Below are 14,317 nucleotides of genomic sequence, written 5' to 3'. Positions count from 1 at the left end.
CCGAGGAGGGAATCCCCTTCCAGTCCCAATAGGTGCCACTGGGCAAACGACTAGACAGGAAAACAATAACAGCAGCTACGATTATATAGCGTCATGGAGCACGGATATGAAAGTAGAGCCGAAACAATTAGTTCATTAATCGATTAGTTGATTGACAGAAAATGAAAATATTTTGATAATCGTTTTAGTAGTATTTCAAGCAAAAATGTCAAACATTCCCCAGTGCAAGCTTGTCAATTGTGAGGACTTGCTGCTTTTGTTGTCTTATGTGATAGTAAATTGAATATCTTTTGACAAAACAAGCAAATTGAAGACGGCAGCTTAGGCTTTAGAAAATTACAATTGTCATTTTTCACTACTTTATGACATTTTAGAGACAAAAGGAATTGCGAAAAACAATTTATGTACACCGTTATGAATATAAATTGTTGGTTGCACACCTAGTTGAAAGGAAAGTTGAGGAGGTTGAGTAGGCAGTTAATGCTGTTTCCATTTTTATTTTTGATTCAATACAATTTACAGTATATTTCCTCTCTTCGGCTATAAAGTCAGTATATGAGGCTGCGTTTGGGGCGCCCAGTATGTGGACAAGTCAAGACTACCGTAACACTGCTCTGGCATCTTCACTCACTACATGCTTTTGCGTGTCTGTCTTATCTATCAGATTCTTCGTTGGTCATGGTAAGAGCGAGCACACACGGAGTACGTTATGTGTCGGAATCGGTGGTGGTGGTGGTGGTGGTGGTGGTGAAGGCTGAAGGAGGGGCAGGGGTGCAGTAATAAATGAAGGAATGTCACCGTGTTATTGCATGTGCTGTCAGAGAGAGAGGCCCAGCGAGAGGAAACCGAGTAAAAAGGGGGGTAAGGAGAGGTGCACCAGGCAGCTGCTCTGCCCCAGGGCTCTCCCCAGGAATGTAACCCAGCGCAGGGAACAGCTGCTGGGGCTACGCAGGCCAGAAGGGCAGGGCTGGCACCAGAGGGTACACATACTGTACACACTTGTGCACACTCCCACGTTCATGAGTATAGACACACACATAGCCTTGTTCCCATGTAGGCAGACGGTACCAGAGTGTGGTACACTTACCCTTTTGCTTTTTGTCATGATTTGGGATTTTTGCAGCCTTCCAGAGTAAACAGAGGCAGACAATATACGGGCAAAGGGAGATTTTAAATTTGGATAGAACTAGAAAGCCCTTCTGAGACCAATTAATCTCATGTTTATTCAGTAGGTTTGCGTGAGGACTTAAATGTGGCTGTTCTAAATGGAGCATTTCCATTCTCTTGCTGCATAAACAGGTGGAGGGCAACGCAACATTTCTGGCACAAACAAACAAAGCAGAAACTCCTATTAAGAGTGTGAACACCATCGCACAGCGCTCAGGTAGATCCATCTCTAGAATGCTACCTCAAAATGAGGCAGAAATGCCCAAAGCTTGAGCTGTTGAAAAAGAATCAATCACCCACGCTTGGTCACTGTACTCTCCAAAGGACTAGTTTATTATCCTGAGTGTGTGGAGATAGTTATAGAGGAGATTGAAATACCCACGAAAAAACTATCCGAGGGAAACTGTCAGGCTTTAAAGTAGTGACGGTGCTTTAAAAGATTCTTCATCTGGGTTTTTTTATCGCTCTTCTGCCTCTTTTATCATCCTCTGTCTGTTTCCTCCACAAGAGTCTATCCATATACACATGCACGGTGTATCCACGCACACACACACACACACACACACACACACACACACACACACGTGCACGCTCATAGCAGATGATGAAGGATGATGGCTGAGGCAAGGACAGAGGCAGTCTCTGATCTCTCCTGTAACCGCGGCAACAGAGCTCCTATTGATCCTCTGGGAGAAAGGCCAGGCATTAGCTTTCACACACACAAATACACACATACAGTAAAAACGCACCTACACACATGCACGTTTTCAGAGAATTAAATATAACGTTTAAACATGAACTTTAGATTGAGACGGTTTCCTTTCTGAAACAAAGTTCACGTCTGTTAATCCTCCGATTGATGAATCTATTCGTTGTCGGCGGAGCAGCCTCCAGCTTTGTCTCTCAGCATGTCAGATGAGCCGTGACGGTGTCTTTTGTTACTGGCATTGAGGGAGACCTGTTCGCATTCATGTCTGAGTGCACTGGCCAAAAGCATAACAATAAAAGAATCAGATTATAAATCTTTGCCATCATCTGCTTTTTTATGATTTTTTTTTTTTATTAGTGATATAAACTATGTTTAAGAGTAATTTATCCCTTTAACTTCTTATTGTCTGTACCAAGCGTATAGAATACACGGTGGTAACGCTTTCATGTGGTTAGCTTTGAATGAACAACATACACCAGTGACCTCATATAACTACAGACATAACATCATGGACATTTTAAAGACGGATATAGGCAGGTTTAATGTATATCTTTAGTTAGAAGTTAGGTTTTTTTAAATGCCTATCATTTTTTTTTCTTTGATTTCTTGTTTCTATGTTGGTCCATGTTGACAACATTGTGCTTCCGTTTAGGGCTGGGCAATATGGCGATATACTGTATATCGCTAGGCCTATATTTATTACTTTGTTCTCTATAATTTCACTTAAAACTGTTTCATTTTGAACTCAAGTTCCTAAAATGAGAAAATGCTCAGTACTTTTCATTTGTCAAGTGTTTAATTCATACAGGAGTATACAAAAACAGGCATTACCATGTGGTTATTTCATATAGACTATTTATTTATTGAATTACCAGAAAGCATGCTGTATCATGATGAATATCGTTATCGACATATGGAATGACCTATATCAGGATAGAAGATTTTGGCCATATCGCTCAGCCCTGCTACCATTTTTGCTCTTAAATAGGAGATTTTTCATCTCAAGGTCAGATTTTAAATAATTAAATGAATATTTTTGTTTCCGATTCCATTAATAGTTGTTGTATATGTTTGCCTCTGTTTTGGCTTCCAGGTCCAACATAGCTGGTGTGTGTTGGTGGTCAAACACGCGTATACTCGCGCTTACGGAGACGTGGAACACTTTCTAGTTCATGGCCAAGTAAGTAGACACAACTGTTGTCCTGTATGATACACAAGAAACACTTTTAAAACTCTGATTCAACCTGAGAGAAAAGCCTTTACAGTTTACATGGCCCTGTGTTTCAGGCTATGGGTGTGTATCTGTACGGGGAGCTGATGATTCAGGAGGACCCGGAACAGCAGGCTCTGGCCCGCCGCTGCCTCTCATTGGTCCAGGAAGAAATGGACCAATCGGCACGCAGAGTGGTGGAGAAGATGGTCCTGTGACATTGGAGGTGAAGTCTCATTCTCAGTTTTTTCCTTTCCCTCGTGTCGACCATGCTGCGCATCATGCCATTTTGTGTCTAAAGTTTCATCCTCTTGTTTTGTACTTTTACTTATTTTATTTCTTCATTCATGTCTCTGCAAATTAGTGTAACGTTGGTTTCATCATGATTCACATCAAGAGGTCTCTTAACAAGCTGAATCAGAAAAGTAAAAATACATTTGCGTAGGTTTTGTGTGGGTGTGCATGTCATGCTAATTATTGTTACTCTTCCTCCGTTCTTTACTTATTTCTACACATTAAAAGACAATATTTCTATCTCATATCTGACCTTTTAGCCTGAGGTGGCGGCCGTAAAAGAAAGCTTTGTGTTGGATTGATCCTGATTCCCTCTGCCCCAGCGGACAGTCCACACTTGAGTCACTTGGCTACCTATACTTCACATTCCTCTCTGATCCCATTGAGTGTGTGTGTGTGTGTGTGTGTGTGTGTGTGCACGTGTGTGTTTGTGTCTCAAAATGGGGCCTTTTCCGTGGTTTCTCAGCAGCGCCATCAGGATGTGTTTGTCAGAGAAGGAATTTGGGAATGTGTTCCTCAAACAAACGAGAGAGGGAAGAAAGAGCAAGAGAGAGAACGGGTCAACGAGCGTTTTCGGAGGGGCTCGGGCCGGTCTCTACTCGATGTGGGGTGATTTTTATACTGTTGACCCTGAAATTCCTCCTGTGTGTGTGTGTGTGCGCATTGAGCTTTTAGACGATTCAGAAGAGTGAGGGGTTTATTGGTCTCACACTAAATGAAGGGAAGAGAGAAATTTATGGTTTAGACGGACAGACAAAGAAATGGGAGGGGGAGAGAGAGCGAAAGGGAGGACTGGAGTGAAGACAGGTCTCTTTGAAGCTGCTGATCTTTTCATAACAGTCCTGCTATTACTGACACTAACCTTTGAATAATGAGAGCAGGCAATTAAACGGATCTTGGCTCCATAATTGAACTATAGTAACCCAGCTATTCTTCAAAGCTTTTAAACAATACAGTGAGTAGTATACTGTGGTTCAAATGCTACATATATAAACAAACAAAGATATTCAATTTATAATGATGTAAAACAGAGAAGAGCAGTAAATCCTCACATTTGAGAAGCAGAAATGACTTAAACGATTAATCAATTGTCAGAATAGTTGCCAGTTCATTTTCTATTCATTTATCAACTTCAAGGCAGGGTGGACGATCTTTAGAAATTCTCAAGAATACTCTAGATTTTTAAAAATGATCCAGCCGAAAAAACGAGTCCAGTGTTGCCCACTCTTTTACAATGAAAGTAGCTAGCGGCACTAGCTCCAAAAGTCCATAAATCTAGCCAGAAATTTGCCAAGTCGGCAACATTGAAAGCCCGTCCCTTCAGGACCCCCTCCAAAGCCACTCCCCCGCTTTTGATTTATTGATTGCTGTTGGGATGTAATGAGAATTTCAACATATGTAACAAAAAATGTCTCTAAAATCGATTATGATTCCGATTTTGCTGAACTTTGATTGATGTAGAGAAATACATTATATCACCTTTTCCAACATGAGCCAGATCTGCTTCAAACCAGTCCCAATAGCACGGAGAAAACATAAATCCAAAAAATCTCTCGCGTGAAATAACCAGAATCATTATAACTTTGGCAGAAAGTTGTGTGTTCACGTAGAACCCATCACTCACAGGCTCAATTGAGAAAGTAAGCTTTAATTTGGCCAACTGTATCTGGCTTTACATGAATTTTAAGTAAGATTTTAAGATTTTGGCTAATTTTAAGAGTTTATCAGAAGTAAGAACGTAGTCACAATATAAAAGGTTGCACCATACAGGTTAGTAATGTACAGTTAAGGTTCAACTTAAAGTTTACACTGGTGTAACTCATTTCCTATTAAAGGAACAGGGTGTAACAATTAAGGGGAATTGTTGGCAAAAATGGAATATAATATTAATAACTATGTTTTCTTTAGTGTATAATCACCTGAAACTGAGAAGATGTGTTTTGGTTAGCTTATGATGAGCCGTTTATATCTACATAATGAGCGGGTCCTCTTCACAGAGTCTGCCGTGTTGCTCCGCCATGTTTCTACATTAGCCCAGAACGGACAAACTAAACACTGTTAACTTTTCATGCTTGGGCCGGAGTCGATAAAGTTGCTGTTGCCGCTGCTGACTATCTCTCTTTTGCTTCACCACTCTCTTCCCACATACACACACACTCTACACACTGGCTCTGCTCCAGATGGCCTACGCTACTCTCACAACAGCTGGTTCTAGAGAGGGCCATTCCCGTTTTTGAATCAGCCACCGTAGCTCTCCCACACACTTAGCATACTGGAGAGGCTTCAGTTTTAGCCCAATGATGCCACATACCTACTGAAGCTTTAGGCAACAAGGTTTGGAACAACTGATCTAACACCCCCCCCAATCCAGCATAAGTATAAGGTTAAACCAGGTGCCTGTGACCTTGGTCAACACAGGCTGCGTCAAAAGGAGCTGCTAAATACTTGTCCGCCACGTCAACCTGAGTGACTTACAGCGCCAAATCCTTTTTTTAGGCCGTGACCAAGCCACTACAAGACAGGCTTTTATCTTCAGACACACACACACGCGCATACACACAGACCGACAGCTTTATGCATTTGCACAGGATGTGAAAGGCTTTCTAGACAAGTGCTTGGCATCTGGCTCAGTCCTGATAAATCTCTTTGACACACACACACACATACAGCACACACATATGTAGCGTCTATCTGTCCGTGCCCGCCGATCTTTTGTCATCATCCTTCACTCCCTCACTACACCTCCCTGTGGAGCCGCACTACAAGTACAGGAGGACTGAAACGGAACAGCTACAAAGAATAGAAGAAGAAAGGAAGCATTTAGAGATTTATATCCTAACTTTTACTATTGCTTCCCATTGGACCGAACCAAACAAGCCTCTGTAAACATCAATGGATCACGCTGGTCAGCTGAGCTCAGGTCCAGATCTCTCTCCAATTAAAATGATGGATGAAGCAACCTCCTCACTGCTTTTTCATATTGCACTGTGGGGAGATGGATTGATGTTTTACTGCTCAGTTTGTGCGCCCCCACCATCCTTTCTTAAGTAGAGCAGTCCTCCCTGTACCCTTTACACCCTCGCACCCTCACAGACACACACACACACACACACACACACACACACTCAGACTCACCACAGTACAGTGGGATTAGGCTGAGGCGGGCTGAGAGGGTTTTAACTGAAAACAACATGTCTGTCAAGGTGCACTCCCTGCTCTGTGTTTTTAAACCTAAAAAGCACAACCCTTTAAAGGAGAAGGGTGGTCTCCCCCCGTCCTTTTTCTTTTTTCTTTTCCCCCTCCCTGCTCGCTCCCTCGTTCTTTTCTTCCCCCGGTACATGCCTCTGGAATCCCTCTTGATCCGCTTAATGAGGGGCATATCGCCGGGTTAGCCGAGCGTGGCGAATCGGAGAGGAGGAGGAGAGGGGTAACCAAGGAAATAGTGCGCGAGAGAGAGGGAGTGAGGATCTACAGGTCTGGTCTTTTCATGACTGCGCTCTGACGGCAGACGTAAGGGAGAAAGAGAAAGGACAAACAAAAGTTTGATTTCTAGGTGGCGCAGGTTAGCGCTGGGCTTGAGGATGTAGTTAGACGAAGAATGAAAAAAAAAAAAAGACAGAGAAGATCTTGTTCTTTCATGTCTGGGCTGTGAGGGTTCCTGGCGTGCTGATTTGTGACTTATGATAAAATCACATTGCCAGGGATTACCACACAGCCCTGACCCAGCCGGCTGCCATGGCAACCACAACCCCCCTCCACCTCCCCCCAACTACACACATAATCATTCATTCCCCAGAAACTTAAAACTAAAGAAGACATGATTATCTAAGAGTGTGTGTGATTGTGTTTGAGGAGTTGATGATTTGATGATTTGGAAGTGCGGAGAAGGAAAAGGGTGATGAGGGAGCCAGAGGGCCGTGATGTTTTGTAAGAGTGTGTATGTGTACGTGTATGTGTGTGTGTGTGTGTGTGTGTGTGTGTGTGTGTACATGTCAGTCCGCCAGACAGGTTTTGTATCCTCTCTCCAGCCAGGCACAGAGCTTAGCTGATTGGTGAACAGTGATTGATTTCCTCTTTGTTCACAGTGGCTAAGTTCTGCACCTGAGGAGAGCATGACCCTGACAAGCAGACAAAGGAAGACAATGAATGTGTGCGACAGAAAGAGAGGAAAACCAGAAATGTTCTTTTAACTTTTTACAGTGGGTATTTGTGCTTTTGTGTGAACACAGTTGGGTTCAATTATCTAATATGTGTTTATACATTTCAGTCACAGAACTCCTTCCCCTTAACTGTTTTCTCGCTCCTTAACCTGATTGTCCTGCATCCTCTTTCACTTCTTCCTCTTATCTCATTTCACTCTGCTGCTCCTCCCTTTCTCTTTGTCCGGCATTTTCCTTCAATTTGGCATAGGTCGAAATAACTCTCCTCTCTTCCAGCCTCACTTGCATGTCTAAAAAACTTTCCACGGAACCCCTCTCACTCAGAATTAAACACACAAGCCTCCTCTCAAATTCAAAAACGCTGTGCAACATTGCTAATGAGCGCCGCTCCACGCTCTCCTGCTTTGCATGTTGTTCTTTCCCTCTTCTTTCATCTTCCTTCCTTGCTCTCTACTTCCACCCCTCTCTGCTTCCGTCTCCTTTCAGTTACGTAGTTTAAAAGATAATGCCGCAGACGATGCCGGTTTGCACGCACTGTAGTAATTGTAGCGAAGGTGATAGCCAGGTACCTCAGGAGAGAGACTGTTCTTTCAGTCCTAATGAGGCCTGGGAAAGACCCAAACGCTGCTTAATGCTGCTGACAGATATTTCATCAATCCGGGAGCAGTGGCTATACCATCATCGCCCTCGTCATCGTCATTGTCCTTCAGCTCCACTATTCTGGCTTTCTTACAGCAGACTTTGGTGCGTCCCAAAGTTATACTGCATACAAATTCTATACAGTATGTGTTAAATACATATAGTCATAGACCTGCCCTTGAATCCCCCGGACAGACTGCATAAGTGTAAAAATACTTTAGGTTCATTATGAAACTGTGGCGGGTCTACGTCATTAATGGGAGACACTGGGCTACACCAGACCAGCACACAGTCTTGAGGGGGCAGTAGACTATTTACATATTGGCCACAACATCTATGTCACTCAGAGCTGGAACCATTTTAATTGGATGACGATTCGTAGTAGACGGTAATAGTAGTATAAATAAATGCATTTTTTTTTTTTTTTAAAGATGCAGTTTTATTTATTTATTTATGTATTCATTTATTTCATTTATCAGCCCTCCCTGTGATCAGCGCGTATGAAACCGAGAGGACATTTTTAAACATGTGCACAGTAGGATGATCGTATCGTATGTTTTTATGATTTTTAGTAATGCTTTACTGGGTTTATACAAGAAAAAAGTCAAACTATTCCTTTAATTCAGACACAGCAGGGTAGCTAGTTAAAAAAGGTTGACGAGGCCTGCAGCAAATCAGTGCTCAAAATCCTCCTTTATGTACTTAAAGTGCTCCAGGTTTTAAACCTCAAATCACTTTGGCGGTGAAAAGTGCATCCCCGGCTGATACGTATTGATTTCTGATCTAATCTCAGCCCGGGGAAGATACAGAGATCCATAAAGCAGACAGATTCTCACTGAACACCTTTCCACACTGTGAAGGAAAACAAGGCCGAGGCGTCAGAGGATGGAAATCTTGCAACGACTTTCAGAGCTTGCCATCATTTAGGGATGTCAGTTTCACTTTATTGGGACAATTAAGTGTTTCTAAAGTGGATTTACTGCACGATATATATGAGCTTCAATTGTTTTGTACCAGAGAAACAAAAAGGCTGCGATCCTGTAAAACACCAACTGATGACAAGAAAGGCAGGAATTGTCAATTGGGTCACGCCACACGCTTTGTTTCGAGTGTTACAGAGTGTACTGAGAGAGGGTTCCCAAATTAGTCACGATAAGCTTTAAAACACAATAAAACTAACAAACTAAGGACAAACTTTCTCAGAAATATTATCATGTAAGTTTCTGCAGTGATCAATCTCAGTCTGTCTCACTTGTCCCAGGATTTGTTTTGGAACTGTTACACAACAACCTCCATTTGCATGTTCCTACCAAACATGAAGTTTCTCTGAAAAACAAATTCCTACTAAGTGCATTCATCATCCGAGCTGTCAATAATTCCAGCTGGACTATATGCAAAGAATAAATCACACTTTTAAGTTTAAAATGCTGACCCATCGTGACTTCCTGTATAACCCCTGCTATAATGCTGGTGTAGTCCGCTAATTGTAATGCAAAGCTATACCGTTCTGGACCGATCTCTCCCTAATCAAAACAGTGACAGATGGCTGGAAATGTATTTTAGAACTGGTCTGCCTTTTTTTTTTGGCAATCAGAATAAGAGGCGTGAGGAGGTATTATAGCGCTCTATATTCACGTCGACAAAAATGGCGACTAAACGAGGACAGATGTGTGAATTAGAAATGAGGGCCATGTGGAGCCTGCCATTTTTAGACCTATATTTAGGGCCTGTTAAAAGAGTAATGACCATCAAAGGCCTGTAAAAGAGAGGAATTGCCATCAGAGCCCGTATCTAAAAGGTGATTTATTACACTCTAATGGGAGGGAAATGGTGCTCTGCACATAAAAGGACAAAGCAACATTGTATAAAGACACCCAAAATAAACGGATTTGGCCCACAACCATCCACACCTTCTTCTCTACACACAAACTAAACTTGACTGATCGTCTCTTTAATGTCAGCTATATATTAGAGAGCTGCTGTATTAGATTCTGTTTCAAAGTATATTGGTGGAAACGTTTTCAATTTTAAGCGATGCAGTATGTATGCACACAGAAGGTGCTGGAATGTGATTTTGATGGATTTATAGTTTGATTTTTATGATCGGACTCCTGAAATAGTCTCATAGCCTTTTTTTTTTTTTTATGCCAACAATGCACCAATCATTTTTGGATGTCTCCCACCATCCAGCAGCGGCTGCTGACACTGTGGTGGAGGGGTTTCTACCGTGTCAACCACACCTTTCACCAGCTAGTGAAATCCAACAGTCTCAACAGTTTAAATGAACCTACAGTCGTGGGGTTTCTTGTGGGTTTGGCAAAGCGGAACGCTGCCTGACACGCAGTCTGAGTTGGCATTGCTTTTTGCTTCATTACAGACAAAAAAAACAAAACAGAAAAGTATGTGTTCATAGCTTGCCAGTGCTTCGTGAGAAAGAGAGAAGCAAGATATGGGCTTGGTTTCCTGTGCCTACTGAGCTGAATATCAGTCCTATACAACCACTGGCTCAGTTCAGCAGGAACAGGAGTCCAGTCCACTCACAACCGATCCAGAACTCTCAACACAAGCACTGGTCTCAACAGACTTTTAACAGATTATACACGAGAGCCGCTGTTCTACTGGAGGTTTTAAGGGTTTTGTTTCACAAGATTTCTTTTCAGGATTTGAAAAATGATCACATCCATGGTGGTACCACGGTTATCACACAGCATGTGCTTTGTTGTCAGATGAATTTCACTATGTTTCAAGAGAATACTTTGTATAATTCCCTGCATTTAAAGGATATATCTGATTATAAAGATTATATCTGTTTCTGAAACGATTTGTTGATTAATCCAGTGGTTCCCAACCTTTTACCTCAAGGGACCCCTTTTCTCTCATGGAGTAATCTGATGACCCCTGACTTAGTGACAATTGATGGATATTTCATATTATATTGAATGCATAACAATAATGGTTAAGAACAACTGATAAACTGTACAATTAACCCAAATAGTGAACACAATAACAGGAAGTTTGTGTAAAATTAGCAATTTGGATAAATTAGTTATTTTTAGGAACTTTTAATATAATCCTATGTATTATGTTTTTTTATTATTATTTTTAACAATCATATCTACTTAACAGGCTTTTTTTTTTTTTAAACAAATTCAGTGTTTTCTTCTCCCTGACACTTGGCCATTGTTCTATTAGCTCTTTGGTTGTTTTAACTGTGTACTTTTTTAATTTTTTAAGTTTATCGCTTAAATAATAATCCAAACTTCTTCACAGAAATTAATGAAATACTGAAATTTATAGGCCAACTCTATATTAAAAAAAAATTAAAAAGTTCAAATCAAGAAGGCCTCGCCACCCCGGTGAAGCTTTGGCGACCCCTAGTGGGTGTCGGATCCCCCAGGTTGGGAACCAGTGGATTAATCGGTCAGTTAATTGCCAGAAAATTAATTGGCAACAATTTTGATAATTGATAAATCTTTGTGAAAATGTGTGTTTTTGTCTGTTTTATACGACTGTAAATAAGATATTTTTGTGTTTTCGACTGTTGAACTCACAAAACATTATATGTATTAGCATATATATCGACAGATTAATATGTAATATACAGTATGTTTGCAGTAAGATGTTAGAAATAGTGTCGGCATTGCATGGTTTGTCCACCAGAGGGTACTGGAAAGTTTATTTTTCAACTGTAAAATGTACTGCTGTTATTTTCTTTAATTTAATTTAATTTCATATAAGAGATCCTTATCAACAACTATATTGATCTATTTTTTATCAGATTTTTAAACTCTCAAATATTGGCATCCGCCTCCAAAACCCAGTATCTGTCGGGTTCTGTGTCTGCGGCTAAACAACATCTAAACTGGATTATTCGTCTAGACTGAGCACACACAGTATTCAGTGTTTGCATTCACAACAGGTAGATACCAACAGTTCAACCAGAGGATTGTAGTAGACACCTACTAAATGTTCTGTAATTCTCCAATCTGAACATATCTTTCTCTTCCAGGTTGCTGACTACAGACGGAGATGACAGTACGAGGGTCCAGAGCTCCCCTCCTCTTCCTCTGCAGGAGAGGAGACGCTGCAGAATCGCTCAGCAGTGTGAACACCAGACGTCTGCGCTCTTACTCTACAGCCAAGGCCAACTGGCAAGGTTTAGAGCACAGCAGCTCTGTCCATTCAGGTCTAAAGAAATAACCAACAACAATACAAGCTGTTCCTAGTGAGAAGCACATTGTTGCTGTGGTAAGAGAGAAGAATTACATAATTTCACCTGTTTGATAGACTGGGAAAAGAGACATTTCATTGGTGGAGAGACTGCACATCCATCCAGGTTTAAAGGCCCTGAGGTGCTGTGTTTAAGTTCTGTGTGTGTGTCTGTAGGTGTGACTTCATGTCTGTTTAGTCTGAAGCCATGATCCTGTGACTTTAGACAGGAAATACTTTCAGGTGAGTCACGTTTTTATACATAACAGATTACTTCACTCTGTCCCGGTGACGACACTGGAAAATATACAACCTCTTGGGGCATTTCAATATGTGAAAATTAAAGTTTTTTAAATGCTGTGTGAACAATGTTTTTTTCTTTGTATTTTTTTTAAAATAAAATTATTTTTTCTTAAAATAAATGCATGACTTTTTTTTTAAGCTTATTTCATCACTGAAGGAGCAAAACCTGAACATCAGTTAGTACCTCATGCCTATTATACAGATTTTATATGCAATTTGGCACAAATATTATAGCCAGATTAATTTATCAGATTTCATAGACATCCGTCTGGGTATATTTTTTTGTTCATAAACCCAGTGAGGAAAATGTATGTTAAATTTCTGTATTAAAAAACTGTATACTACTGTGTGATACTACACTACATTTCCCCTCCAAGAGGTCAGACATCGACTGCAATATCTACTGATAAATAAGAACAGATTTATTTTTTGGACACACTATACTGACTTTTTTATGACATTTTTATGCCTCTGCGTGGACGACAGCTGTGGTCGGAGGCATTATGTTTTCGGGTTGTCCATACGTAGTTCCCATTCTCATGAACGCGATATCTCAGGAATGCCTGGAGAGAATTTCTTCAACATCCACTGCGACTCAGGGATGAACTGATTTTGGAGGTCAAATGTCACTGTGACCTCACAAAACATGTTTTTAGCCATAGCTCAAGAAATCATAGGCTAATTATGACAATTTCACACCAGTGTCTAATAGGATAAAGTAATGACATTTTGGACAGACATGGACGTAAACTGCAACTTGACTGGTTGGTGGAGGCATGCAACCGCAAGGTTGTTTCAGTTTTTAATGCCATGGTATATGTCTTTTTTCAACAAACTATAACATGAGGGTTTTTTTCAACATACTATACTATGATATTTTATGACTCTTTTTTAACATACTATACTGTGACTTTTTTATGACTCTTTTTTCGATATACTATACTATGACTTTTTTTATGACATTCTATCTGTAGATTATTATTAGTTTATCAGAAAACCAAGATGTTCGAATGATGTGAAACTACTATGTAAAAATGGGAGTGCATTTAAAAACGTTTCTGTAGATAACAGCAACAGGGGGGGATTGCTTCAATGAGGGGACTACAGTCTCCCTGAGATAACCATGTCTCTGTGATGATATATATATATATATATATATATTTATATGATATTTAAAAGGCCAAAATGTACAGGATTGTGATTAAGATCAGGGGTTAACAGAGGTTGCAGAGGGATTTGAATTAAATTGTTCTGATTAGTAGCAGAGAAGGGTGTGATAGGAAATGATGGTTATAAAAGTGAGAATACCGGTGGGTCCCGTTCAGGAGAGCTGCAGAAGTAGAGGATGGAGCTGATGAATTAACATGTTCTACCAGGAAGGACCTGTGTGGGGAGCTGTCATGGGAGTCAGTGTGCTGAGGTTGTGTGGTAGGATAGAGGAAGACGGGGAAGTGAGGAAGGACTGCACCGCACCATGTGCTGCAGGTTAGACGATAGCATTTGCATAGGCCTAGCCGTGTTGTTGGGATGGATCCCGTCTCTTTTAAACAGAAAGACGATCCCAGAACAAGGTAAATCATCAATAAAGTCCATGTTGCGAACAGAGAAGACGAAGCCCAAGGAAGA

General features: G+C 40.9%; 1 protein-coding gene across 2 annotated transcripts in view; it reads left to right on the top strand.

Moving 5' to 3' along the window:
• Positions 1 to 12,806, top strand: part of aopep (aminopeptidase O (putative)) — a 90,693-nt gene extending 77,887 nt beyond the window's left edge. The window contains exons 16-18 of one of the 2 annotated variants that reach the window (XM_074637659.1): positions 2,970 to 3,056; positions 3,164 to 3,312; positions 12,189 to 12,806. In XM_074637659.1, the coding sequence (XP_074493760.1) occupies positions 2,970 to 3,056; positions 3,164 to 3,304 (228 nt within the window). In that variant the 3' untranslated portion in view covers positions 3,305 to 3,312; positions 12,189 to 12,806. The remainder of the gene's footprint in view (positions 1 to 2,969; positions 3,057 to 3,163; positions 3,313 to 12,188) is intronic. The other variant, XM_074637660.1, reaches the window with a different exon arrangement.
• The last annotated feature ends 1,511 nt before the right edge of the window (positions 12,807 to 14,317 follow it).

The sequence above is a fragment of the Sebastes fasciatus genome, chromosome 6, assembly GCF_043250625.1.
Source record: "Sebastes fasciatus isolate fSebFas1 chromosome 6, fSebFas1.pri, whole genome shotgun sequence".
Taxonomy (NCBI): domain Eukaryota; kingdom Metazoa; phylum Chordata; class Actinopteri; order Perciformes; family Sebastidae; genus Sebastes; species Sebastes fasciatus.
This window is presented reverse-complemented; position numbering and strand designations above follow the sequence as displayed.